This window comes from Kogia breviceps, chromosome 3 (assembly GCF_026419965.1).
Source record: "Kogia breviceps isolate mKogBre1 chromosome 3, mKogBre1 haplotype 1, whole genome shotgun sequence".
NCBI lineage: Eukaryota > Metazoa > Chordata > Mammalia > Artiodactyla > Physeteridae > Kogia > Kogia breviceps.
In genome coordinates this window covers 86,378,908-86,402,781 of record NC_081312.1, presented here as the reverse complement: position 1 = coordinate 86,402,781, position 23,874 = coordinate 86,378,908, and the positions used below count along the sequence as shown (strand labels likewise).

General features: G+C 38.0%; 3 protein-coding genes across 13 annotated transcripts in view; 1 reads left to right on the top strand and 2 right to left on the bottom strand.

Moving 5' to 3' along the window:
- Window positions 1-4,808: 4,808 nt before the first annotated feature.
- Window positions 4,809-13,948, bottom strand: HAUS2 (HAUS augmin like complex subunit 2). 6 transcript variants are annotated; one of them, XM_067029075.1, is made up of 7 exons: window positions 13,817-13,834; window positions 10,850-10,901; window positions 10,153-10,245; window positions 9,718-9,787; window positions 8,609-8,741; window positions 6,856-6,964; window positions 4,809-5,243 (listed from the first exon to the last, which is right to left on the bottom strand). In XM_067029075.1, the coding sequence occupies exons 2-7, from the start codon at window positions 10,856-10,858 to the stop codon at window positions 5,079-5,081; spliced, it is 579 nt and encodes a 192-aa protein (XP_066885176.1). In that variant the 5' UTR covers window positions 10,859-10,901; window positions 13,817-13,834; the 3' UTR covers window positions 4,809-5,078. The 6 variants fall into 6 exon arrangements, with proteins under 6 accessions (XP_066885176.1, XP_066885177.1, XP_058914061.1 ...); XM_067029076.1 differs by lacking the exon at window positions 13,817-13,834 and adding an exon at window positions 11,904-12,085; XM_059058078.2 differs by lacking the exon at window positions 10,850-10,901 and having other exon boundaries at window positions 13,817-13,948.
- On the top strand, window positions 13,868-19,842 carry LRRC57 (leucine rich repeat containing 57). Of its 3 annotated transcripts, none has more exons than XM_067029070.1 (6): window positions 13,868-14,079; window positions 14,313-14,418; window positions 14,524-14,662; window positions 15,310-15,578; window positions 17,685-17,870; window positions 18,300-19,842. In XM_067029070.1, exons 2-6 carry the CDS (start codon window positions 14,335-14,337, stop codon window positions 18,339-18,341), a joined length of 720 nt encoding a protein of 239 aa, XP_066885171.1. In that variant the 5' UTR covers window positions 13,868-14,079; window positions 14,313-14,334; the 3' UTR covers window positions 18,342-19,842. The 3 variants fall into 3 exon arrangements, with proteins under 3 accessions (XP_066885171.1, XP_058914064.1, XP_066885172.1); XM_059058081.2 differs by having other exon boundaries at window positions 13,974-14,223; XM_067029071.1 differs by having other exon boundaries at window positions 13,983-14,070.
- Window positions 19,843-22,298: 2,456 nt separating this feature from the next.
- The window catches only part of SNAP23 (synaptosome associated protein 23), a 36,702-nt gene continuing 35,126 nt past the window's right edge, over window positions 22,299-23,874 (bottom strand). For 3 of the 4 annotated variants that reach the window (XM_067029072.1, XM_067029074.1, XM_067029073.1), the window contains one exon: window positions 22,755-23,629. In XM_067029072.1, the coding sequence (XP_066885173.1) occupies window positions 23,564-23,629 (66 nt within the window). In that variant the 3' untranslated portion in view covers window positions 22,755-23,563. Of the gene's footprint in view, window positions 23,630-23,874 lie in introns of all 4 variants that reach the window. The other variant, XM_059058087.2, reaches the window with a different exon arrangement.

Below are 23,874 nucleotides of genomic sequence, written 5' to 3'. Positions count from 1 at the left end.
TTATAATTATATATTTACCTGGTTCCAAAGTCAAATTTACAAAATGAGATATTTTCAGAAGTTTAGCTTCTTACCGTGTTCCCTCTACCCTGTTGCCTCTCTCTCCCATAGGTAACCATGCTTTTTAGTTTTGTATATATATATATATATTTAATCTCCCCCCTTTCTTACATAAGCAGTAACATATCATACATACAATTCTAACTTTGTTTATTTTGTTTGTTTTTTTGGTCTCACTGCTCAGTTTGTGGAATCTTAGTTCCCCAACCAAGGATTGAACCCAGGCCACAGCAGTGAAAGCGCCGAGTCCTAACCACTGACAGCCAGGGAATTCCTGATTCTGACTTTGTTTTATACTTTACTGTGGATCCTGTAGATCACTCCTTGTCAGTAAATATAGATATACCTCAATCCCTTTTACAACTGCATAGTGCTCTACAATGTGGATGTCCATAGTTTATATTATCAGTCCCTTATTAACTGCAAATTTGGTTGTTTCCAGTCTTTTACTATCAGAAATATTCCTGGTATGAATAGCCATGTGCATACATATTTTCTTATTTTTGCCAGTATATCTTTGCAATAGTTCCTATAAATAGAATTGCTGAGTCCAAAAGGAAATGCTTATGCAATTAAGCTAAATATTCCCCAATTCTCCTCTGTAGAGGCCATATGACTGACATTTGCATTCCATCAGCAATGCTAAGCATGCCTGTATTTCCACAGCCTCATCAACAGAGTATCTCGACAAACTTTTGAATTTATGCCAATCAGATAGGTGAGAAATGATAACTCGGAAGTTTTAATCTGAATTTCCTCTGTTGTAAGTGAAGTTACACTGTTCTGTGATTTAACCAAGCTAGCTCTCCCTCTTGACTCCTTAGAGTGACCTCACCATGACTTACATGGTAAAATTTCAGAGAATCCAGAAAGGTCTCTTTAACTAAGTTCCACCATATCTAACTCATATTTTTGGAACTTATTGCCTGAAGGAACAAAAGGAATAGCTTAGAAAGGGAGTTACCAAAGCCATCTTTGTTTTGGTTGTAACTAATAACAGCAATGACTTTCAATTATTGTATACTAGGAACTGATTGTATTTTATGCATTATCTCATTTAATTTTCCCAAGAATCCATGAAGTAGGTACTGTTATCATCTAATTTAGAGATGAGGAAAGTGAGACTGATATTAAATAAGTTAGAAAGAACATAGGGCTAGTAAATGGTGGAACTTGGATTCAAAACCAGGTATAATTCTAAAGCCTTTGCTATTACTCTCCATATTGCAGTAGCTAAAGACAAGCCCCGTCTCTAAATCTCCTGAACTTGGGGGTGGAGATGGAGAGAGGAATATAAGATTAAGATGAGCTTGGGGAGATAAGGCAGTTCAGATTACTGATATCCTATTCCATGATTCCCACCTACCGTCAGGTATTCTATGGAAAGCCTTTCATCCAGCAAAGTTTTTCAAGTAAATCTTCATTGACCAAGGTAAATTTTTATGTCCCACAAAAGCTAAGACTCAGAAAAGAAAATGTTAAGTTACAGAAAATTTTATTAGCATCTACTGATCAAAAATAAGTATATGGGACTTCCCTGGTGGTCCAGTGGTAAAGAATACGCCTTCCAAGGCAAGGGACACGGGTTCGATCCCTGGTCGGGGAACTAAGATCTCACATGCCGCAGGGCAACTGAGCCTGTGTGACACAACTACTGAGCCTGCACGCCTCAAATAGAGAGCCCGTGTGCCGCAAACTACAGAGCCCACGCGCCACAACTAGCGAAGAGAAAAAACCCCGCATCCCACAACTAGAGAGAGGCCTGCGCGCTGCAACGAAAGATCCCGTATGCCTCAGCAAAGATCCCACGTGCCACAACTAAGACCTGACGCAGCCAAAAAAAAAAAAAAAGTGTATGTTGCCCTCTAGAGGTAAATTGATTTTTGATAAGGAAGCATATTCAGAGTTTGTGTAGGGTCTCCTTGAAAATGTCATCTCACCACAACCTTCAGAAAATGAATGACTTTTCACTTTTACTAGCCTTCCACATTAAGAAAATAAAGTGATTCAAAGTCTCAAGTAAGATATTTGACTCCTATTTTTTTACCCTAAATTCTGGTAGAGCAACATCAGAGGTCTATAGTCTCCCAGGAAAAGTTCATAAACTGCTAATGGGACTCCTGCTCCTACCACATCCTAATGTAAATTTTTTCTACAAACATTTATTAGGTATTTCCAAAAGGAGAAGAGAAAATATATCTTGGAAATGGTGAAAAAGGAAAAAGAAAAGGCAAAATTAAAAGAACTCTAGAACGTGATCTGCTTATCTTGAACTATACTAATTTAAAGTAAACTCAATTACATGAGTAGATTCCCCAAATTGTAGAATAAATCTCTTACATAAATTCATTTTACACCTCAGGAACTTCCACAATACATTGATTAGTCTTATTAATATCTCAACTCTATATTTTGCATGTCAAGAAACCCTCTGAGTTTTCCTATTCCCCAGACTATTTTCCTAACTTTATGGAGGTTTGAGAGGATAACAGGGGTCAGGCTGGCAGAGTCACAGATCAGAGTAAGGAGTAAAATAAGAAAAATGCTGGAAAAACCAGGTAGCATCTCAATTCCTTCAGAATAGTCTTCATAAAGTGGCATCATTATTGTGCTGGAAGTGAATTCACAAATCTCACACAACTTCTGGTGTTAAATAGAAAGACATTCAGAGTTATTTTTGTTTTTATTATCCACATATCTGGAAGCTGAGGAAAAAAAAAACTGATGTACACGTATTGACTCTAGCACAGACTAAATTAGCTTTTCTTTTTGTAGTAGACCTCAGTCTCAACTTACCTCAAGCTTTTGTGAATCAGATAACCTGTATGCTTACACTTTAACTGTGTATGTTAAATATTAAGAATCTGTCCTTTTAATCATATAGGATTCAGACAAGAGCCACAAAATTTTAGTTAAAAATCACAGGTTTATTTTTTTATTTTGAAAAAGACATAAAAGTCAAAAAAGCAAAAATAAAACCCAAAACAACCAGGTATATAATTATGACATGTGATGTAAAAAATATATATATATATACATATATATATGTATATATATACATACATATACTCATATATATATGTATGACAATACATGAAGAAGCTTAGTAAGATGTTTGAAACCAAGGCTGGGCTTGAACAAATTTCTAATGAAATACAACTAAAAGTTTTGCTTAAAGAGTCTAGGCAATGTTCAAGAAATTATGACCACTCTTCTATATCCCATTTGCAAAGGTCAGCAAAATAGGCTTCAAGACATGTTTTTTTAGCAGGCTGGTTTTGGGTAATGATCCTGTTTCCTTATGAACAACTACTTAACTCATCCACTATGTTGAGGTCTTCTTGCCTTTAAGCGTGTGATGAATACAAGGATGAGTGAACTTCGGTGATACAGAGAATAGGACAGTATAAAAATAATGAAGCAGCCATTTAAAGCAGAAGAGTGGACTTCCGGTGGTCCAGTGGTAAAGAATCCACCTTCCAGTGCAGGGGACGCAGGTTTGATCCCTGGTTGGGGAACTAGGATCCCACATGGCGCAGGGCAACTGAGCCTGCGTGCCACAACTACTGAGCCCTCGTGCCTCAACTAGAGAGCCCGTGTGCCACAAACTCCAGAGCCCATGTGCTCTGGAGCCCTCATGCCACAACTAGACAGAGAAAACCCGCACACCACATCTAGAGAGAAGCCCACAGGCCGCAACAAAGAGCTTGGGCGTCACAACAAAGATCCCGCATGCCACAACTAAGACCTGATGCAGCCAAAAATAAAATAAATAAATAAAATTAAATTAAAAAAAAATTTTTTTTAAAGCGAAAGAGACCCCCAAGTCTGAAAATAAGCCAAGGGTAGTTGTACTAATGATATAAATGAAAGCATCCTGAGACTTAGTATACCAGTTCCTTTTATATGCATAATAATCTCAGATAAAATATCTGAGCAATTTATAAGGTAAAACCTCTATAAGTTTTACAATAATGTGCCTTTTTCTTTGCTTTGCTCTACTTTTCTTCCTTGCCTATTTCTAAGGCTGCCAGTGAACACCCTCTGGAATTGCTTATTGTGTCGGGTCCCCAAGAGCACCCTCCCCACCTCCTGGGTTTGATGATATGCTTGGAAGAGTCATAGGCCTCAGCATATGACTATACTCATGGCTATGAGTTACTACAGCAAAAGCATACAAAGCAAAAGAGCAAAGGGGAAGGTGTATGGGGCAAAGTCCAGGGGAAACCAGGCACAATCTTCCAGAGTCCCTGCCAGTGGAGTCCCACAGGATGTGCTTAATTCCCCCAGCAACTGAGTTGTGACATGTGTGAACTGTTGTCTACCACAAAAGCTTATAAAAGATGCAGTGCCAGGGTTATTATATTGCAGGCTAGTCATATAGGTACCTTCTGCCTAGCATATACCAAAATTCTATAGACTCCCAGGAAGAAAGCTGGTGTTCAGCACAAACCACACTGTACAAATGCCTTAGTCACAGCGAGCAACTCTTATCAGTGAGAGTGGAAGGAACCCTAGAAATCTAAGTTCCCAGATGCTAGCCAAGGACCAACCTTACAAGCAGGCCTTTCAAAGGATAGCGGTCGGGTCTGCTATTTTGCTCTTTTTTGCATACTTAGTGACAATCTCACAGGAATAAGCAACATACTTTCAGACTCAAGACTCTTCTAACTCAGAAACAAGCATTTTTTTAAAAAACAACATAATAAAGTCTGCTGCCTAAGATATGGTTAATGCACTCACATTAATTATCATAGTTATATTTGAGTTTTATTGAAAAGTGGAATGAAAATACATGAAAAACAAAGGAAAATTCAGTTTTGTCTTAATGAACTTAGAATCTTGGTATTTCAATATAAAGAGGGCTCTTTCAGTATTGCTAGTGGCAAAGTCTATAAATACCCATGTTATAATTGACTAGAAATGGACTTCACATGACTACATATAATTAAACAAAAATAAAAACTTGATAATTACTTTGCATTAATAGTTTGAACATTAACTTTACAAGTAAAAGGTTAAGGAGGCATTGTAACATCATATTTATGAAGAAAATTTTCTTCAGCTAATATTCTGGGGATACAAGAGGAAATTTCCTTCTGTTGTTCTCGCCACTTGAGTATATTCTCTGCCAGTTCTGCTGTCTCAGCCACCAAAATATCCATCTCTGCTAAAGCTGTGCTCTATAACATTTGAAAGAAGGGGAAAACAGGAGAGAAATCATGTGTCATTAATACAACGTTACTATATCATAAATAAGTATGACACCAAAAGTTGACAACTGATCTTTTCCAGCCCCTTAATACAAAGGCTCCTTAAAATTGTGCTGTCCTACATGTTCTTTTTCTTTGTGAGTTCATCTCTTTGTCTTCAATGATCACCTCAATGCAGATAACCCTCAATCTATATTGTCAAACCTAATCTTCTTCCTAAAATTTAGTCCTACATTTCAGTTTGCTGGAAATCTCCATCTAGATGCATATTCAATATCTCAAACTCGATTTAACCACAGTTCAACAAACCATGACTGAACATTTACTATCTCTGCAAGACATGTCAAAAAACAAACTCATTGGTTTCTTTAATCTCTTGATCCTACTTATCCTCAAGTCACCAAGGCTAGAAACTTCATTCTTTGGATGTGTCCCTTGTCCAAATAGTAGCCACGTGCTAGAAATTTGACCTCCAAAATCTAAAAATCTACACAATCCTTTGTATTCCTATGCTTTAAATCTTTTATCTGAATGACTGTATTTATTCTCCAAGTTCCTCTGTCTAGTCCTCTAACCCACAGCTCATCAAACTTTAATGTGCATAGGAATCACCTGAGGAACTTGTTAAAATGTAGATTCAGATTCTGAAGGTCTAAAGTGAATGAAGTCTGCAATTCTGCATTTCTAGCAAGCTTCCAAGTGATGTTGATGCTCTGCCCATACTGTGAGTGACAAGCCTCAGTCTACTTTATCCAATATTTTCTCCATGATTAAGGTACAGCCCTGCTCAAGTCAACCCTCTGTGCCCTTCTCTAAAAAACAAAAGAAAAAAACATCCAATGATTCCCCAGTACTCAGACGAAGTCTAAACTTCTTAGTCTGGTTTTCAAAATATTCCATATACTAACCCCAAGTCAATCTCCCTCTCAATACCTTGAAGCATCAGCCAAAGTGGAGTACCACTCTTCCCTCAAACTACCTGTGCTCTCTAATTTTCATGGCTTTCCTCACATTGCTACTTTTGGCTGAACTATTCTTTCTGATGCACATCCAGTTTTCACTGATTCTTCAAGATGGAGCTTGCTACTAACTCCTACTTAAAACTTTATTCAAGTATTCCTACTTCCTATCCTATTCCCAATCTCCCTAAAGTGAAAGTAATCACCCCATTCTCTGTGCTTAAAAGATAGCATCTTCTTTATAATTCTCTGCTGCACTCATTGTGCAAATATAATACTATAAAATAGAGAGTATCTTATACTTTCTCTCACCAAACCTTGAGAATTTGAGGGTAGGGATTGGTCATATCTGTTTATCTCTCATGATACCTATAGCATAGTCCCTTGCACAATGAAGATAACACATATTTATTAAATATTGGAATAAAACAATGTAAAATGACTTCTAAATGAAGAAAAGGCATCTTGATTAAAAAAAAGTAATTTGCTCATAATATTAGCCAACAATAAAAGTTAAATAAGGAGATCACACATTTGAGATTCTAGTATAAAAGAACTAAAGATAGCTAAAAGCAATGTGAAAGGAGTTGATGAGGTACTTAAATGCTACTGGTAATACTCACCATTTTCTTTAGATTTTCATCTAAATGAGGGATATTTCTAATTATTTCAAGATGATCTTCTAATCTCTCAATGAAAGTTACTGCCAACTCCAGCAAATGCACCATGTATCTGAAGGAGGGAGAAAAAAAGTCAACTCTTCTTTTTTTTTTTTTAGTTCAGGTATTTTGTGTTCTCTTTTTTTCCTTTAATTAGGACTTTTAATATGAAATTAAGAGAATTACAATCCACCCAATGAGCCATTAATAACCTTTCTGCATTCATGGAAATATCAGTGATAAAAAAAGGTTCTTCTCTTTCACTTTAAACAGGAATTAACTTTTCATCCAAAAACAAAAACAGAAAGAGACAACACTAAGCATATCTGTAACCCAATCTAATGTTAGACAAACATCAATGTTAATAATTTTCTCATATAAGTAAAAAATTGGGACTTCGGTGCAGTGGTTAAGAATCTGCCTGCCAGTGCAGGGGACACAGGTTTGATCCCTGGTCTGGGAAGATCCCACATGCCACAGAGCAACTAAGCTCATGGGCCACAAACTACTGAGACTGCGTGCCACAACTACTGAAGCCTGCACGCCTAGAGCCCATGCTCTGCAACAAGAGAAGCCACCGCAATGAGAAGCCCACGCACCACAACGAAGAGTAGCCCCTGCTCACTGCAACTTGAGAAAGCCTGTGCGCAGCAATGAAGACCCAATGCAGCCAAAAATAAAAATTTTAAAAACTTTAAAAAATAAATTTTAAAAAAAGAGTGAAGAACTTAAAAAAAAATTTCTCTAGGTAAAACCTCATTCCATTTCAATCTACTCATTCTTGGTGAAGGGTGAAGACAATAAGGATAAATGTACTTCACTGAAATAGCCTACATATGAAACTACTTTGAATCTTTGTATTTGCAAAATGCCTTAAAACTATTATTCAGTTCTTCTGATATATATAATGTATAATATACACATTAATAATATTTAACTACACTGAATATACACTGAATATATCCACAAGAATGGGATTTGTATATTTATTATTTTACTGCAAGATAAAAGATCTGACACTTAGAGGAAATATTGATTTGCTCAGGGTCAGTTAGTGAGGCACTGGTGGAGAAAGTTAGCAATCAGATCCCCAGATGACTGCTTTTTAATTTTATTGTTATTTATTATTAATAATAACCTATACCTTCAATTTGATACTTTCCATACTCCTATGAGAAAGAGAGCAATAGAAAGCATCCCCATTCTATGGATTGGGAAACTAAGGCAAAAACTTAAATCATTTGCCCAAGGCTTTGAGGCATATAAACAGCAGAGGTGAGATCAGAACTGTTATTTTTCTTTTACTTGACACTGTTTTCATCTGTCCCTGCTTAAACTCTCCCAACAGAATTTTTATATAGAGGCAACATTAATGCAACAATAAATTTACATCACAGAAAGCTGTCTATACATAATAAAAATGATTTTTATCCACCTTACTATATGTTATGGATCTAATTTTTTTCATTAAAGTCATTATTTATAATTCCTAAGACACAATGGGCAAAAGGAATGTCTTTCTCTTCATCATTGCTACAATTCTTTAAAAGTAAAGGATGTTCTTTCTGGTTTAATGTATCAGCATTAATAATAATGTTAATAGATACTATCACTCATATACCATTTAATGAATTATGCTATGAAGTAACTACTAGTCTAAACAAAAACTACCCTCAGGGAACATGTGTGACTGTTAACGTCTACTTTTCAGTCTAACCTGTGATAAACAGCTTCAATAGGCAAGTTTTCTTGGCACATGGGTTTCAAAAGTCTTTGCCTGAGGGATCGCTTTTCTTTTAGCACCGCTTCCAAGTGATTATTCATACTTTGCAGAGTATGACACTTCTGAACTACACAAACCAGAAACAGTAATTATAATTAGCAGTAGGACAAGTTTTGAAGTCACTAATACTATCAATGGTCAAAAATTAATCCCATTTCTCTCCTAAATATCTCCCCTTTGCTGTCTTTAATACCAATACCAGTTTCATTTTCAACTATTTTCTCTTACTTTTCCTGACAACCCAATCTAGTGCTAAATTCCTTGTTTCCCAATTCTACTCCTAGTTCAGTTTTTATAGCCAGAGCCATATTCTTCACATAAAGTGTCTGTCTCTAATATTCTATATTAGAGCATTAAAAAACAAACATTTGTCTTATAAGCTACTTTTATTTTAATATTTTCCCCAGAATTCACTTAATGGCTGTCAGTTGTCTCTTCTTTTAAATTTTTATTTAGAAAAAATTTCAAACTTAAAAGTTTCAAGAATAGCTCATTGATTGAACTCTCATATATATTTCACCTAGACTCATCAACTAACATTTGGCTATGTTTTCTTTTTGTCCCCTTCTTCTCTAATGCCCATACATATATTTTTGCTAACCAATTTGAGAGTAAGTTGCAGATGTCATGACCTTTTACTCCTAAAACTTCAGCATGTATTTCCCAAAATAGGAACATTCTCTTATATAACTATACTACAAGTATCAAATTCAGATAATTTAACATTAGTACAAAACTACCACTATTTAATACAGCCTATATTTCAACATCACCAAATATCCCAATAATGTCATTTATATCAAAAAATTTTTTTCTAATCATATATTCAATCCATGACTACATTGTGCTTTAGCTGTCATGTCCCTTTCGGATCCTTTCATCTGGAAAGATCTTCAGCCTTTGTCTTTTAAGCTCTACTGACTTTGTTAGCTTTGGGGCAATACCTGGAAAAATTATCATAATTTTATAGCCTAGTGCTTATTTAAAGTAATCTAAGAAAAAGTTGAAATTTCAATGATTACTCATTTAACTAAACCACTTACCCAAAAAGGAAGGATGGACAACATCTGCTGCATCTTTTTCTAGTCTTAGGAGTTCAATTTCCAGGTTTTTCTACATTAGAAACAAAAAAACACTTAGCTCATGCAGAAACTAGCCTGAAGTAAAGGCTTTGATAAAAATGGACAGTCTTTAACTCAGGAATATTTAAGGGGACCAGGAGGATGATTTGTTATGAGAGCCCAGGGATTTACTGAATCTTTTCATTTTGGTGTTCAAGCCCTGTTGCTGCTACTGCTACTACTCCTAACTACTCCTAACTACTACTATGACCATTACTACTATTATTAACTACTGCAAAGAAAAGCCTATACGACTATGTGCTAGATACTGTTCTGCGTGCAAGAGGATTACTGTTGGAGCCAGTTAAGATTTTTTTCCATACTAGAGGTAGAAGTAAAAACTCCAACATAATTTACCTGGTAGATTTCAGCTTGAATATCTGTGATCTGCTGTAGTCTGGAGAAGTTCACAAAGCAAGAAGTTGATTTCTTAGATATATTTAACATCTCCTATTGGTAAGTGAACAGAGAAAGCAGCAATATGTCAGAGTTTATGTGTGTGTTGGAATAGCACGCCCACATGAAATATGAGGATATATTATGTACAACGCTGCCCCTGAAAAATGAAATACAGAGTAGGACAGTGCAATGTATATTTCCTGTTTCTTAAAACCTCCACCATCACAAATCTTTTGCCCAAATATTAATATTTTAAAAATAAGAAAAACAAAGAAGAAAATCACTTTGTACTATTTCTTAAGGCATCGTGCACAATAGACTGGCATTGCTGATAGCTTACCAAAAAATTCTAAAGTTGAAATTGTTGGAGAATCACTTCTACACAAATGACCTAGTCTCTCAGACCTTCCTGGGGCTAAAATTAAACACTTCCTGGGCTATGGGAATCATTCACCTGATTCATTAAATGACCTCTGTTGGTTACAAGTCATTCATACTGTCTCTTTCTGCATTCTCCCTCTCTTAGATAAAGGAATGTTTTGTCCAGGCATAATTATTCCTTTAAAAAGCCTACCCCCCCACCTCCTTTTTATCCTTTCATTCTATATTATACTGCTTTCTTAAATTGCAGGTTATCTCAGAATAAGAATATTACCTTGTTCATCCCTTGGCTTCATCCATAATTTTTTCTATCCTCCTTTTCTTTTCTAGAATGTTAGCACAGGAAAGAACTTCAGATATCATATAGGCCAGGGATTGGGAAGCTACGGCCTATGAACTAAATGCACCCATTGCCTGTTTTTGTATAGCTTAAGGGCTAAGAATGGTCTTTATATTACTTAATTGCTGGAGAAAAAATTCAAAAGAAAAACATTGTGACACATGAAAATTATATGAAATTCAAATTTTAGGGTCCAGAAATAAAGTTTTATTTAAACTCAACGCCACTCATTCATTTACTTATTATCTCATGTTGTTTTCATACTACAACAGCCTAGTTGTGACCTTATGGACCTAAAAGCCTCAAATACTTATTCTCTGGCCCTTCATAGCAAACGTTTGCTGACTGATGATAATCAATTTTATAACATTTATTGAGTTAGGCAATAGAAGATTCAAGGATGAATGAAACAAGCTCTCTGCCCTTAACAAGCTCATGATGGATGGGAAGGAAAAGGTATTCCAGACAGAAAGAACTAAACATTATAAATGCTCAGTAACTGGGACTCCCCTGGTGGTCCAGTGGGTAAGACTTCATGCTCCCAATGCAGGGGGCCTGGGTTTGATCCCTGGTCAAGGAACTAGATCCTGCATGCATGCCACAACTAAGAGTTTGCATGCCTCAACTAAAGATCCTGTGCGCTGCAACTAAGACCCAGGGGAGCCTAAAAAATGAATATTTTTTTAAAAAGAACAAAGCTGAAACAATATTTTCTATAAGAGTTGCATCATACTACATCACAATTTTAAGCATCACTCAATTTTTAATTCACATGGGAGGATGTGCACTTAAGGGATGGACTGTTTAAAGGGATCATATAATACATCATTTTGAAAGAATCAATGATAAATCCTTGTAATAAAAATAGGTTTTTTATATGTAAAGTTTGCTTAAAGTAAAATCATGCTACAAATATTCAAAGTTTCCTCACTGTGCCTAGCTGTGCAGTTAGATTATAAGAAGTCTTTTAAAAAAAACATTTATTTACTTATTTATGGCTGCGTTGGGTCTTTGTTGCTGTGCGCGGGCTTTCTCTAGTTGCGGTGAGCAGGGGCTACTCTTCGTTGGGGTGTGCAGACTTCTCATTGCTCTGGCTTCTCTTGTTGTGGAGCATGGGCTCTAGGTGCACGGGCTTCAGTAGTTGTGGCCACTGGGCTCAGTAGTTGTGGCTCACGGGTTTAGTTGTTCCATGGCATGTGGGATCTTCCCGGACCAAGGTTCAAACCCGTGTCCCCTGCATTGGCAGGCGGATCCTGAATCACTGCACCAGCAGGGAAGTCCCTATAAGAAGGTCTTAAGGAGCTATGGATTGGCAAAACAGGTATCTGTCTAACTAGTGTTACATGAAGAACACCACAAAGATCCTCCCAAAGACAACCCCAGGCCCAATTCTCAGCCCCAAATGTCTTTTTTGAGGGGGGTGGGGTGGTACGCGGGCCTCTCACTGCCGCAGCCTCTCCCGCTGCAGAGCACAGGCTCTGGATGTGCAGGCTCAGCAGCCATGGCTCACGGGCCCAGCCGCTCTGAGGCACGTGGGATCCTCCCGGACTGGGGCACAAACCCGTGTCCCCTGCATCGGCAGGCAGACTCTAAACCACTGCGCCACCAGGGAAGCCCCCAAATGTCTTACAGTATGAATTTACCAAATTACTTTGTTACAGAACTGGACAATACAGGTGAGAGCGCTAGGCAATGTGGCAGCAAGAAAACACAGGAGAGAAGTGAGGAAGGTGAGAACTGGGGAGTGCTGTGGTTATGTTTTGCCTATTTTCCAACGCATTCATTCCTACCCCGCGTTTCCCCCAAAATCCATAAGGTCTGGCTACTAGGTCTTCAAGTAATCTAGAAAAGTCCTTCAACAGACGTTTAAACTCTTTCAAGATAGTGTTACAGTATCTATCATCTATTACAGTTCATTTTAGAGTTGATATAATGTGTCAGAAAAGGAAGCGCTCTGGGATCTAACTCTACTTCACTAGTTGAGTGGCCCTGGACACGTTTCTTGGTCTCCTCAGGTCTTAGTTTCTGCATCTTAAAATTACTGTAAGTAGGTAGTATAATTCTCTAATGACTCTTCTAGGTATAAAAAGTTTATTTTTCATAAATCTTTCATCATGTGCATAGTGCTAATCTCTGTAGATGGTTTTACCTTTTCTATTTTTCTCAGTTGCCTTTTTAGTGAAATTCCTCAACTTCCTCATTATCTCAAAATTTCTTTCCCTTCTCTCAACCCCACTTTTCCCATTCCCTTGTCACATCTGCCATTTCTATTCCATTATTCCCTCACATCTTCAATTTCTCCCTCTGTTGGCTTGTTGCCTTTGGCCTATGAACATGCTCTTCCCGCCGAACCTTAAACTACCATCCCTTGGGCTAATCTCCCTCTTCTCTCCTTCTCAAAATTAATTCCTTCCTCCAATCATGTTCCAAGGTCTCTTGGGTCTTTTTCACCAATGCTTTTTTGTTCCCCCCAGGCCTTTAAAGATGCGTGTTTCCCTTGGCGCTCTCCTGTACCCGGCGCCTCCCGTAATGCTTCAATATTTCACACAAACGAGCGTTCTTTGGGAACGTATGTTTTAACTACCTACCCGTTATTTCCCAACCCCGCCACCGATTACAATCTAGAGGCAGTATCACTGGATGAAAAAAGGCGGGTAACACTAGTCTTTATTACCGCCCAAGAACTGACCTGGGATAACTCGCCTGCCAGACACCTGAAACACCATCTCCTTAGAGCCCCGCTTTTGCAAAACCCACCGCGGACCAGTCACTTCTGCTGCCTACAAAGAGCTCCATCGGCCCCCACCGTCCCACCCACTCCCGCAGCCAGCACCCACCTCACAGCCATCTTCTGTCGCCAACGTGGGCACCCCCTTAATGACGCCATCGCCCCCTACGCACCTGAGTAACCAACCCCGAAGCTACGAAACGGCCCAGCAGTAGCCCCGCAGCGTTTGGCTCGGACGCCGGGTCCCAGGGTCTCGCCGCAGCCATGGCTGGGAGCCGCCTTTCCGGGTGGCGCGGAGAATGAGCGGAATGCACCGCGCGGCTCGATGACGTCACAGGCCGTTTCCGCCCCGGCGGAAGCCTGGGGAGCGCATCCCAGGCGAGCGCGGGTCCCGTGTGTTTCATTGCGGAGCCGGCTGTGAGCTAAGGTGTAGGAGGCGAGTTCGGGGATCCCTGATCCTCTGTAGGCTCCTAACGGCGTCTAGCCTTGGAACAGCTGCAAAAACAGCGGGGCCTGGTGTTCTTCCCTTTCTTCCTTGCCACTCTTGAGCTGGCCCCCAAGATCCAGAGTTCGGCAGGAGGTGACAGCTGGAGCTTGAGACCTAGCTGGAGGCCGACGGGGTGGTTGGGTGTCGGGCCGAGTGGTGACAGCTGCTCTTCCTTCCCGCAGAGACCTGAGCCTTGGCGCTAGGATGGGAAACAGTGCCCTCCGCGCTCATGTGGAAACCGCGCAGAAAACTGGTGTTTTTCAGCTTAAGGACCGTGGGCTGACGGAGGTGAGACTGGGGGGGATCCGACCAAGGGAATTTAAAGGGAGAGGGACGGCGGGCTGTGAAGTTAATAGGTAAGGGATTCTCCGCGCTGAGAGCCCCTTTCTTCAGTTCCCCTCAGAGTTGCAGAAGCTGACAAGCAATCTCAGGACCATCGACTTGTCCAACAACAAGATCGAGAGTCTACCGCCTATGATTATAGGGAAGTTCACTCTGCTGAAGAGCCTGTCCCTGAACAACAACAAACTGAGTATGGCTTTTGCGCCTGGGAATTTTGCTAGTTATCAGCTGTTAAGAAGGGTGGTTTTTCTCTTGGAATAGAGTGTGGAGTATGATTATAATGTTATTAAACTGGTTTTCAAATAAATGTATCAGAATCTTTTTAAAAAAGGGTGTTTTTTTTCTTACGAGCTGATTTTTGTTGTTATGAAGCTCAAGATGCAGAAGAATGTCAGAGTCATTGAAGCTTCCTATCTCTTGTAATTGCATCTATAAGCCTCCTCTCCTGGTATAATGATTGGTAGGAGGTTAATTTGGACTTGAAAGAGACCATCTTTGGGGTGTAATGTAAACAGAGCTAACTTTGCTGCTAATTTGGAAGGGTGGATGGGATGGGAAGGAGAGGGCCTTCCAAATCCCACAAAATTGCTGTGGGATTGTGCAGTGGCCTCTTCACAAAAGGAGCCTATTATACACATAATGCTTTCCTGAATTTTGATGGCACCCTCACCTTCTGAAGACTATGTTGGTAAAAATGCAATACTTAAAAATGGCACATGTGAAATGCCTATGTATATTAACAAGAGGCATAACAGACTGCCATATAGTTTTTATAAACTTCATCAAAGGTGTTTTTCAGCTGTATTGGATTCAGGTTTTTAAATTTTTCTTTGCCAGCTGTCCTTCCTGATGAGTTATGCAATCTGAAAAAACTAGAGACACTAAGCCTAAACAACAATCAGTTGAGAGAGCTTCCATCTACTTTTGGGCAACTATCTGCCCTTAAGACGCTGAGCCTCTCTGGGAACCAGCTGAGAGCACTACCATCCCAACTTTGTAACCTTCGGCACCTGGATGTAGTGGATCTCTCCAAGAACCAAATTCGGAGCATACCTGACACAGTGCGGGAGCTGCAAGTCATCGAACTCAACCTCAACCAGAACCAGGTTTAGAGCTTCAGGGTTTTTTTCTACAGCATGTATGTGGGTTTACGGTCTCCTGAACAAACAGTTGTTCTCTAAACTGTAATCATAGAGAGGGGTATCAGAGGCTAGAAGAGAGGTATATTCTATGGGCTGGACTAATTTCAAAGCCCAAAGTGCCGTGAAGTTAGTTGAGACACTGGGTGTGTTTGTTGTGTAGGTGTTTTTTGGAGGGTAGGATGGGTAACACAGTGAGGTAATTTCAAAAGTTAAACCTCTGTCTCACAAACCTTGAGTTCTTCAGATCATCCTCAAATATACCTCTAATCATCTAGCAAGGAGCTATGTCAGGAAGATAGAGTGGAAAAGAGGCTTAAACTCATATGTTCTCAGAGTTGGACATCAGAGTTCATTCAGTTGTCCTTTTGCTGACATCTTTGTCAAGTGTGTGTCCCGCTTTTGCGGAAAAACCGTCAGTGATAGGATTTTTGGAGATGGTTGGACAGCTTTAATTGCAGTATTTGAAATTTATTTCCATAACTTCAGAAACTCTTTGATTAACATGTATCTGACTGGAGAAACAATCTTTGGTCTAGACATAAGGCACAAATGATGAAACACTGATCATAGTGAGACTGGGTAGTCTTTAGTTTTTCTAGTATCTATGCTTCTAGATCTGCAGAGTCCATTACAGTAGCCACTAGCCACATGGCCATTAAAATTCATTTAAATTAGACTTAAAAATTCAGTTCCTCGGTTGCACTGGTCATATTTCAAGTATGGCTCAATACAGCCATATGTGGCTAGTGGCTACCATATTGGACAGCACAGATATAGAACGTTCCACTAGTTGCAATAAGTTTTATTGGACAAAACTGTTCTAGATTGTCCTGACCTTACGTTATCATGAAATTCAGTCAGTCTTGGATGAGACTGGCTTTATCTTTTCCTTAAAGTGGATATTCTTGTATGTTCTTGAGCTTTTTGGAAAACAGTTCTGAATATTTGGGGAAAAATACTGGAAAAAACTTAAGCAAGTTGAGCACTTGCTCCACATTCACCTATGCTGCCTTAAATCAATTGTTCTCAGGTTTTAGTGTGTATCAGAATAATCCGGAGAGCTGGTTAAAAGATCACTGGGCTCCACACTCATTGTTTCTGATTTTGTAGGTCTGGGGTAGGGTCTGAGAATTTGCAGGTCTGAGAATTTGCAGTCTTAACAAGGTCCCAGGTGATGGTCTGAGATGATACCAGGCATAGTAAATATAACTAGGTGGCTTGGAGCATTTAAAGGGCAGAAGAGCTGAATGAATCAAAGATAACTGCTTGGTATTGAGCTCAAGAGCCTAAAAGAAGAGTGGTGCTATTGGGAATGGGCATGCTGAGTGGGTTATGATGGTGAAACATCCAATGTGTTTTACCAACAATCAGAGACATAGGAGTGGAATAGAGGTGGGCAGAAATGAATGTAGATAGATAGCTTAAAAGAAGTGATAGCTTTAAGAATGAATGAGCTTTCTAGGAGAAAGTTTAGAAAGATTGAATATTAAGTATTAGGGACTGCTGCTTGAGAAATGTCCATACAAACAAGAAGGGAAGCCAAAAATCAGGAATAATTCAAAAGATAGGAAGAAAAACACAGTACTTAGGTACAAGAAGTGGGAGTTTCAAGAAAGGGATAGATAGCACAGTCAAATGCAACAGGGAATGAGGGCAACGAATCCTTGACTTTGGCAGTAAAGTGGTTGGCATCTGTGTACACATAAAAGATTGGCAGTAAATGTACCAAAATGTTTAGTGATGGATTACAGGTAACTTTTTTCTCTAAACTCATATGATTCTCAAATTTTCTATAATGAACAGTGCTTTTATTATCAGAAAAATTTGTTTCCAAAAAGCCACTGGTGACCTTCAAAAAAGATTTTTTTTTTTTTGTCCCAAAAAAGTGTAGTAGTAACAGAAGCTGGATAACACAAGAGGCTTCTGGAATGAGTGGGTAGTGAGAAAATGGAGGTGGTAGAAGAAAGAACTAGGACAAATAGTCAAGTAAAGATTTTTAAATTTAGTAAAAAATAATCATTACAGTGCTTATACTTTTTCCTATTATCCCTTTTTAAAATTGTTCAATAGATAGCTCAGATCTCAGTGAAGATATCTTGCTGTCCTCGCCTTAAAGTTCTTCGTTTGGAGGAGAATTGTCTTGAGCTCAGTATGCTTCCACAGAGCATCCTCAGTGATTCCCAGATCTGTCTGCTTGCTGTAGAAGGCAACCTTTTTGAAATAAAGAAACTTCGAGAACTGGAAGGCTATGATAAGGTAAGTATTAGTGTACTTCTGAATTTCTAGTCACTGCTCCAGAGAAGAGAAAGGTGAAGTAACTCACACGAGTGTTTCTAGGTATAGTATGTATGTATAATCCATTTATGTCAATAAGGATTTGTTCTCCATTTTGGAGGTGGGTTCTGAGAATCAGCCAAATGGTATTGTGTCAAGATGATATTTTTCTCTAGACAGCTTATTGTAAAGCATCTTTTTCTTTTGATAGGTGTCCTATTAAGATATAAAGGAAAAAAAAACACCCCACAAAACCATGTGCTTTAAATTTGCATCTAGAATAGGTAGATTTTATAGGAAATGAAGGACCATAAAAACCTAAAGGAAAAAAAATCATAAAATCGTAAATAACCAATAAGTTAGTTATTTGCTCAGGGCAAAATAACACATGTATTCTTTCATGATTTTCAGTACATGGAGAGATTCACAGCCACCAAGAAGAAGTTTGCATGATGTTCTCCAGGAACATGTGAACCATACAGGACACTGACTTGGAACCTGTTGCAATCTGGCTGAATGAAAGGCTCCTGTTGTTGTCAAGGATATCTGCAGTGAGGAGGTGATATTCCAGGAAGTTATATTTCACTCAATGATCTTTTTCCTTTCCAGGGGTCATCTCAAATAAGCTAAAGGGAATCAAACACAGGAAGAGTCCTCCATTTTGAGTCATGGATAGGGCAAAGGACAATGTTGATCTTCAAAACTATCATTTGTTTGGCTTTGAGAAACCCAGTAGCTAGTTGCTATGTATACAGTGAGGGGATGCTGCCTGGTACCAGAATAGCTCCACACAACAGCTTGAAATTTCATGTGTCTCAATGTGCGAGCTTTCAGAAAATCAGTTGCCATTCCACCCTGTGTTAACACTTCATATTTTTATGAAATTCAAATAATTCATGAGAGGCTGCTATGGTTAATCTAAGGATTTATGATTTTACTCCAGTCCATTAGTTCAGTTGCAATGTTTATACTTGGAATTTAGGATGTACATAAAGGTATGACTCTTGATTAAAAGTGTACTTTGTCAGAGAAGAAACAACACAACACTAAGAGGTGTTCCCAAGGCTGCAGTAGCAATTTTTTTTTTTTTTACTATTGCAGGTGCCTTACTGATAGAGGGCTCTGAAGAGCTAAAACTGTATGCAAAACTTGTAAGATACATGGGTTTTAATAATCAAGATTTTCCTGAAGCTTTCCTGAAACAGTCTCTTATTTCTAGTCATCTTTTTGTATTTACAACTCTAATAATCAAATTACCTATCAAAAAGCTACTATTACAGTATTTTACAACAACTTATGTTTAATCAAATTTATTCTCCAAATGAGAGAATATACTAAATAAAGATTTTTAAATAACTATGGCTGGAAGAAAGGTTAATCCTTTAAAGTAAGGCAACAGGGGAACTTTAACCTGTAAATGGCCCTTTGTTTGAAAGTAAACTGATAAGGAAGAAATGTTTTATGTTCTTGTTCAGGTTGCAAGAGTACTGAAATGCCTTCATGTGACTGATAAAACATTTTTGTGGTACTGGAAACTATGCTTATTAAGAGAAACTGAAGCTATAAAAGTAGATTATTTCAGACTGTTACTGGCATGGACATTTAGAAAGCTACAACTCTGCTGTTTTCTGATGTTTTGTCTTAGCCAAGGGGCTATTATTTACCATGTATTGTTCTCATTTTACAAACCTAGTTTAACCATTAAGTCAAAAGATCACAAGAGCCTAGTGTTTATATGAGGAAAGTCTCTCTGATCTTAAATCTGGTCTAGGGGTTCGCTTTTTCCCGTTATTCTCTGTTTCTCGACTGGGGAGGGATGGGGGTGCCAGTTTACATTACCAATTGAGTTTTGTTTTTTATAAACTTTGTTTAATGCTTAATCTTATTGATCTACTGAACATTCCTCTATTTTATCAGTACTTATCTAATAAATCAGAACTTATAAATTAAATAACTTAAATGTCCCAAGACATTTAATTATTAATGGGAGTTTTAAAAATCCCTACCCTTATGACAATCCCGTTATGATGGCTAACTTTCACAACTTGGACACAGCCTTATTTCCAGATACCCTCTCTTCACTCTCATTCACTTGCCCAGTCTTACCAGGTTATTCTGCTCCTTAAACCCACAGTGCAATGTCTCTCTCCTTTAACTGTCTTTACATTGTTTGCTCAGTCAGAATGCCCTCTCTTACTAACACGCTCCTTTTCTATGTCTAAGCCCCTTCCTGAGAAGTCTAAGCCGAATTAACTGCTCCATCTGTTACGGCAGCATTTCTCACATTCTGTATTCATCTGCCTCTTGCTAGACTGAGCTACTTGAGGGCAGGGATTAAGTAAAGTAATATGCCCAAAGATATAGTACAAAAGTATTTAGACTTAAATATGAGCTAATAAAGTAGGTTGACTTGAGGTCTGGAGACTGAGATTCTAGTGGCCACCAGCTCTAAATCACCTACCTTCTTTTAGAGCTTGGTTAGAAGTCAGTGTAGTATACTGAGTAAGAACATGGGCCTTGGAGTCAGAAAGATCCTGATTTGAATCCAAAGTCCCATCATTTACTAGCTTTATGAATTTGAGCAACTTACTCACATCCATAATATGGGGAACACCTCCTACCTCTCATGTATGTTATGAGGATTTGGTGAAAAGATACATAAAAGCATTTAGAATAGTGCCTATGACAGAGTAAGCACTCAATAAATGGTGCTATTCATTTCACCTGTAAAACATTAAAATAGAATTTAGCAAGTTGTACAGAAATGGAAGGCTTGGAGCAAACACTACATTAGGATGAAAAACAAATGAGTAGAGAATAAGGAACCTGAATATCAACCTGAGAACTATAAATATGCTTAGGAATGTAACTGGGATAACTTAGGATTTTAGTAAGAGAGTAACCTAAAGAATAGCGTTTAAAGAAACTAATTCTAAGAGCAATTGAGTATAGCATGTCTGGGAAGTAGAAGTTTAAGTTAAGGGGAGATTCCTAATCCATATATGACATGAAAAGATCTAGAGTTGAAATGTGGTAAACAAAGGATGAATTAAAACTGTGAAAGAAGAAAAAAACAGGCATAACTATAGGGGATAAAGATCACTGTCATTATAAGACTGGAAACCTGAAGAGGGAGCTTATTGTTAAAAAAAAAATTAAGTTCAGTGGAGGATACTGTTTAACTCCTTAATTATAGGTCAGTTTTATGCTCAAGGTCACAAAACCAGTAAATGATTGAACCAAAATGTGAACACAGATGGTCAGACTCCAGAGCTTATGCTAACCACCTCAGTTACTACCTTTCAAAAGTAATAGAAACAAGTTTCTAGACAGTGTCACAGGAGAAGACTTTTAAGTCAACAGCTTCTATTTCTAGTGTATTATGAGCCTAAGTTCTAGGTCCTCATTCCTCTTTTCTCAATAGCAGAAGCTTTGAAAAAGTATGTAACCTGGGATCCATGGATGGGCTTTCAAGACCCATTTATGCATGATTCACGTGTGTGTGTTTGTGTGTCTATTTCTCTGGAGAGATAGGCTGTGTTGTCTTTCATCAAATTCACGAAGAGATCCTTGACTCAAAAAGAGCTCCACTCTAGAGAGAACAGGAGCTATCATTTAATAAGCTCTTACATTTGCTGGGCACTGCTCTAAGTGCTTTACCTGCATTACCACATTAAGTCTTCACAGCAACTCTGTGAGGTAGGAATCATTAATCCCACTTTATGCACAAGGAAACTGAGGCACAGAAATGGTTTTATAGTCATTCAGCTAGCAAGTGGCAGAACTAGAGTATAAATCCAGACAATATGGTGCCTTAGCTCACACTTCTAACCAATTATACTGTTGGAACAGCATACTGGTATCTTCAGAACTATTTCCTTTAGCCATAATAGTGTTAAAAAATTTTTTTTAATGCTTTTAGGAAGGACATTTAAGTATAGAACAGCCCCCAGTGTTTTATACCTTCTTATTGTACACATTTACTACCACCTGCCAAACTACTCCTTTTTGGCATGTGGCATTTCTATTACTGAGGGCCTAATTAAATCTCACTATAAATATTTTCCTTTTCAGCCTTTGAAAGTTCCCACGTTAACTCTATCTCCTCCAGTAAGTGGGTTGCAGTTTTCACTCATAAACACTTTCAGTCACTAATGTATTTAAGCTCAAATGAATAAGACTAGTAATGATTAAAATGAACCTCATGACAAATCATAGCAGGGAAAAGTCCTATATTTCCAATAAAAATGGAAAGGTGCTAATAAAGTCAGCTGTTTGTTGGAGTGCCTTTTGATTTATGGATCTTTGCTCTATTCAGTTTGCCAAATAAGAGCTGACAAAATTATTGCCTTCCACCCCCGAAAAAGTACTCACAGAAGCACATCACTTATTTGAAAAAACAGTTCCATTAGTTAGTTACAAAATTTAATTGTAAGGATCAAACAGTGGTTATTGGTCAAACCAATCGACATTAATAGCTTTGAAGTGTGCAGAAGCTAGTTTTTAAATAAAGGTGACAAATACCAATCAGATTCTTATAACACTGTTCAGGATCTAAGCAAATGTGATTCTGGAAGTTGAATACAAAAGGCTAAGAGAATCATAGTGCAATCATCAACAAGTAAACCAAAGACATAATTTTCTAAATCATTTTTAGTTAAACAGAATAAATTCTAGTTTTTAAAAAAGTTTAAAGCTACATAAAACTCAAAGCAATCTAACTATTTTCTACCTGAGATCAAAACAAGTTTCTTTTTTCCTATCTAAACATAATTCTTGGCATTGAGGTAAATCTGAATTCATGTGATATACTTTGTCAAACTTTTCCAAAAAATTTTAAGCCCTGCTGTAGAGAGAACTTCTCATATTATATATACATATTTACATATTTTTTCTTCAAAGACTAATGACAAATTTATGAGGTTAACAGGCCTGTAATGGGACCATGATACTATTAATAATATGAAAATAAAAAGCCATTCATTTATACCATGTGTTCCTATATGGTGCAATATGAAATGGGATCATAGAATCTATGTACATAGATGAACCACCAAGAGTTCAGAAATTAAGCTCACTTTAAGAAAACTCATTCTGTTTTTTGAAGCAGAGGTTGCAAAGTTGTGATGTATAACAAAAATATTGTGTATACAGGCTCCAAAACCAAGCATTGGCCTAAATTGGCAAACACTGCAACTTAAACAGAAATTAAACCCAACTAGATCTTCACTGTGGTTATGCAACTTTTGGCTTTAGGGTCTGCAGGTTTTACTGAGGCAACAACCTCTTATCTCTTGCCTCTCCTCCTTGTGCCTGCCCCTACTGCCCCCAGCCTTTTACATGGCTGTCTTTGGCAATGCTTCCAAAGTTTGAAAGCAGAAGAACTGCTAAGTAAATGGAGAGAATGAAAAATAACACTATATATGATGTATGAAAACCAACCTAAGAGTATAGACTGAGAAAGAAAGTACTAGAAGAAAAACTAAGCCACAGTCTACCCTCAAGGGAAAAAGAGAAAATAAAAGAATAGGGGGGGCTGTTACTCCTAGATCTTCTTTCACATCATCTCCCAATTAGAAGAGTGTGGAACCAAAATTTCAAACTCTGGAAAGGTAATGATTTTTAAAGGAGGAGCTAGGGAAGTGAATAAATGATAAAGAAGTACAGCAGTAGCTTTAGCTGTCAATGAGTTTCTTTGCCCTGGCATTGGCATTGTCAATACGATCTTTGTTGGTGTCAGCCTGGAAAAAAGAAAAATATACCAGCATTACTTCACAAGGTAAGCTGCTCTAATAAACGTTAAATTTCATGTACTTAGAGTAACTGACACAATGAGAAAATTCAGGAAATAGTCGAAGCCACATTACAAAACTCATTTTGAGCAAGAAGTGACAGAATATCAAATTCATTTGGAAAAACCTGGGTGTATAAACATGACAGATATAACAGAAGAACTTGCCAGTATTTCATGAGTTCTGTAACATTT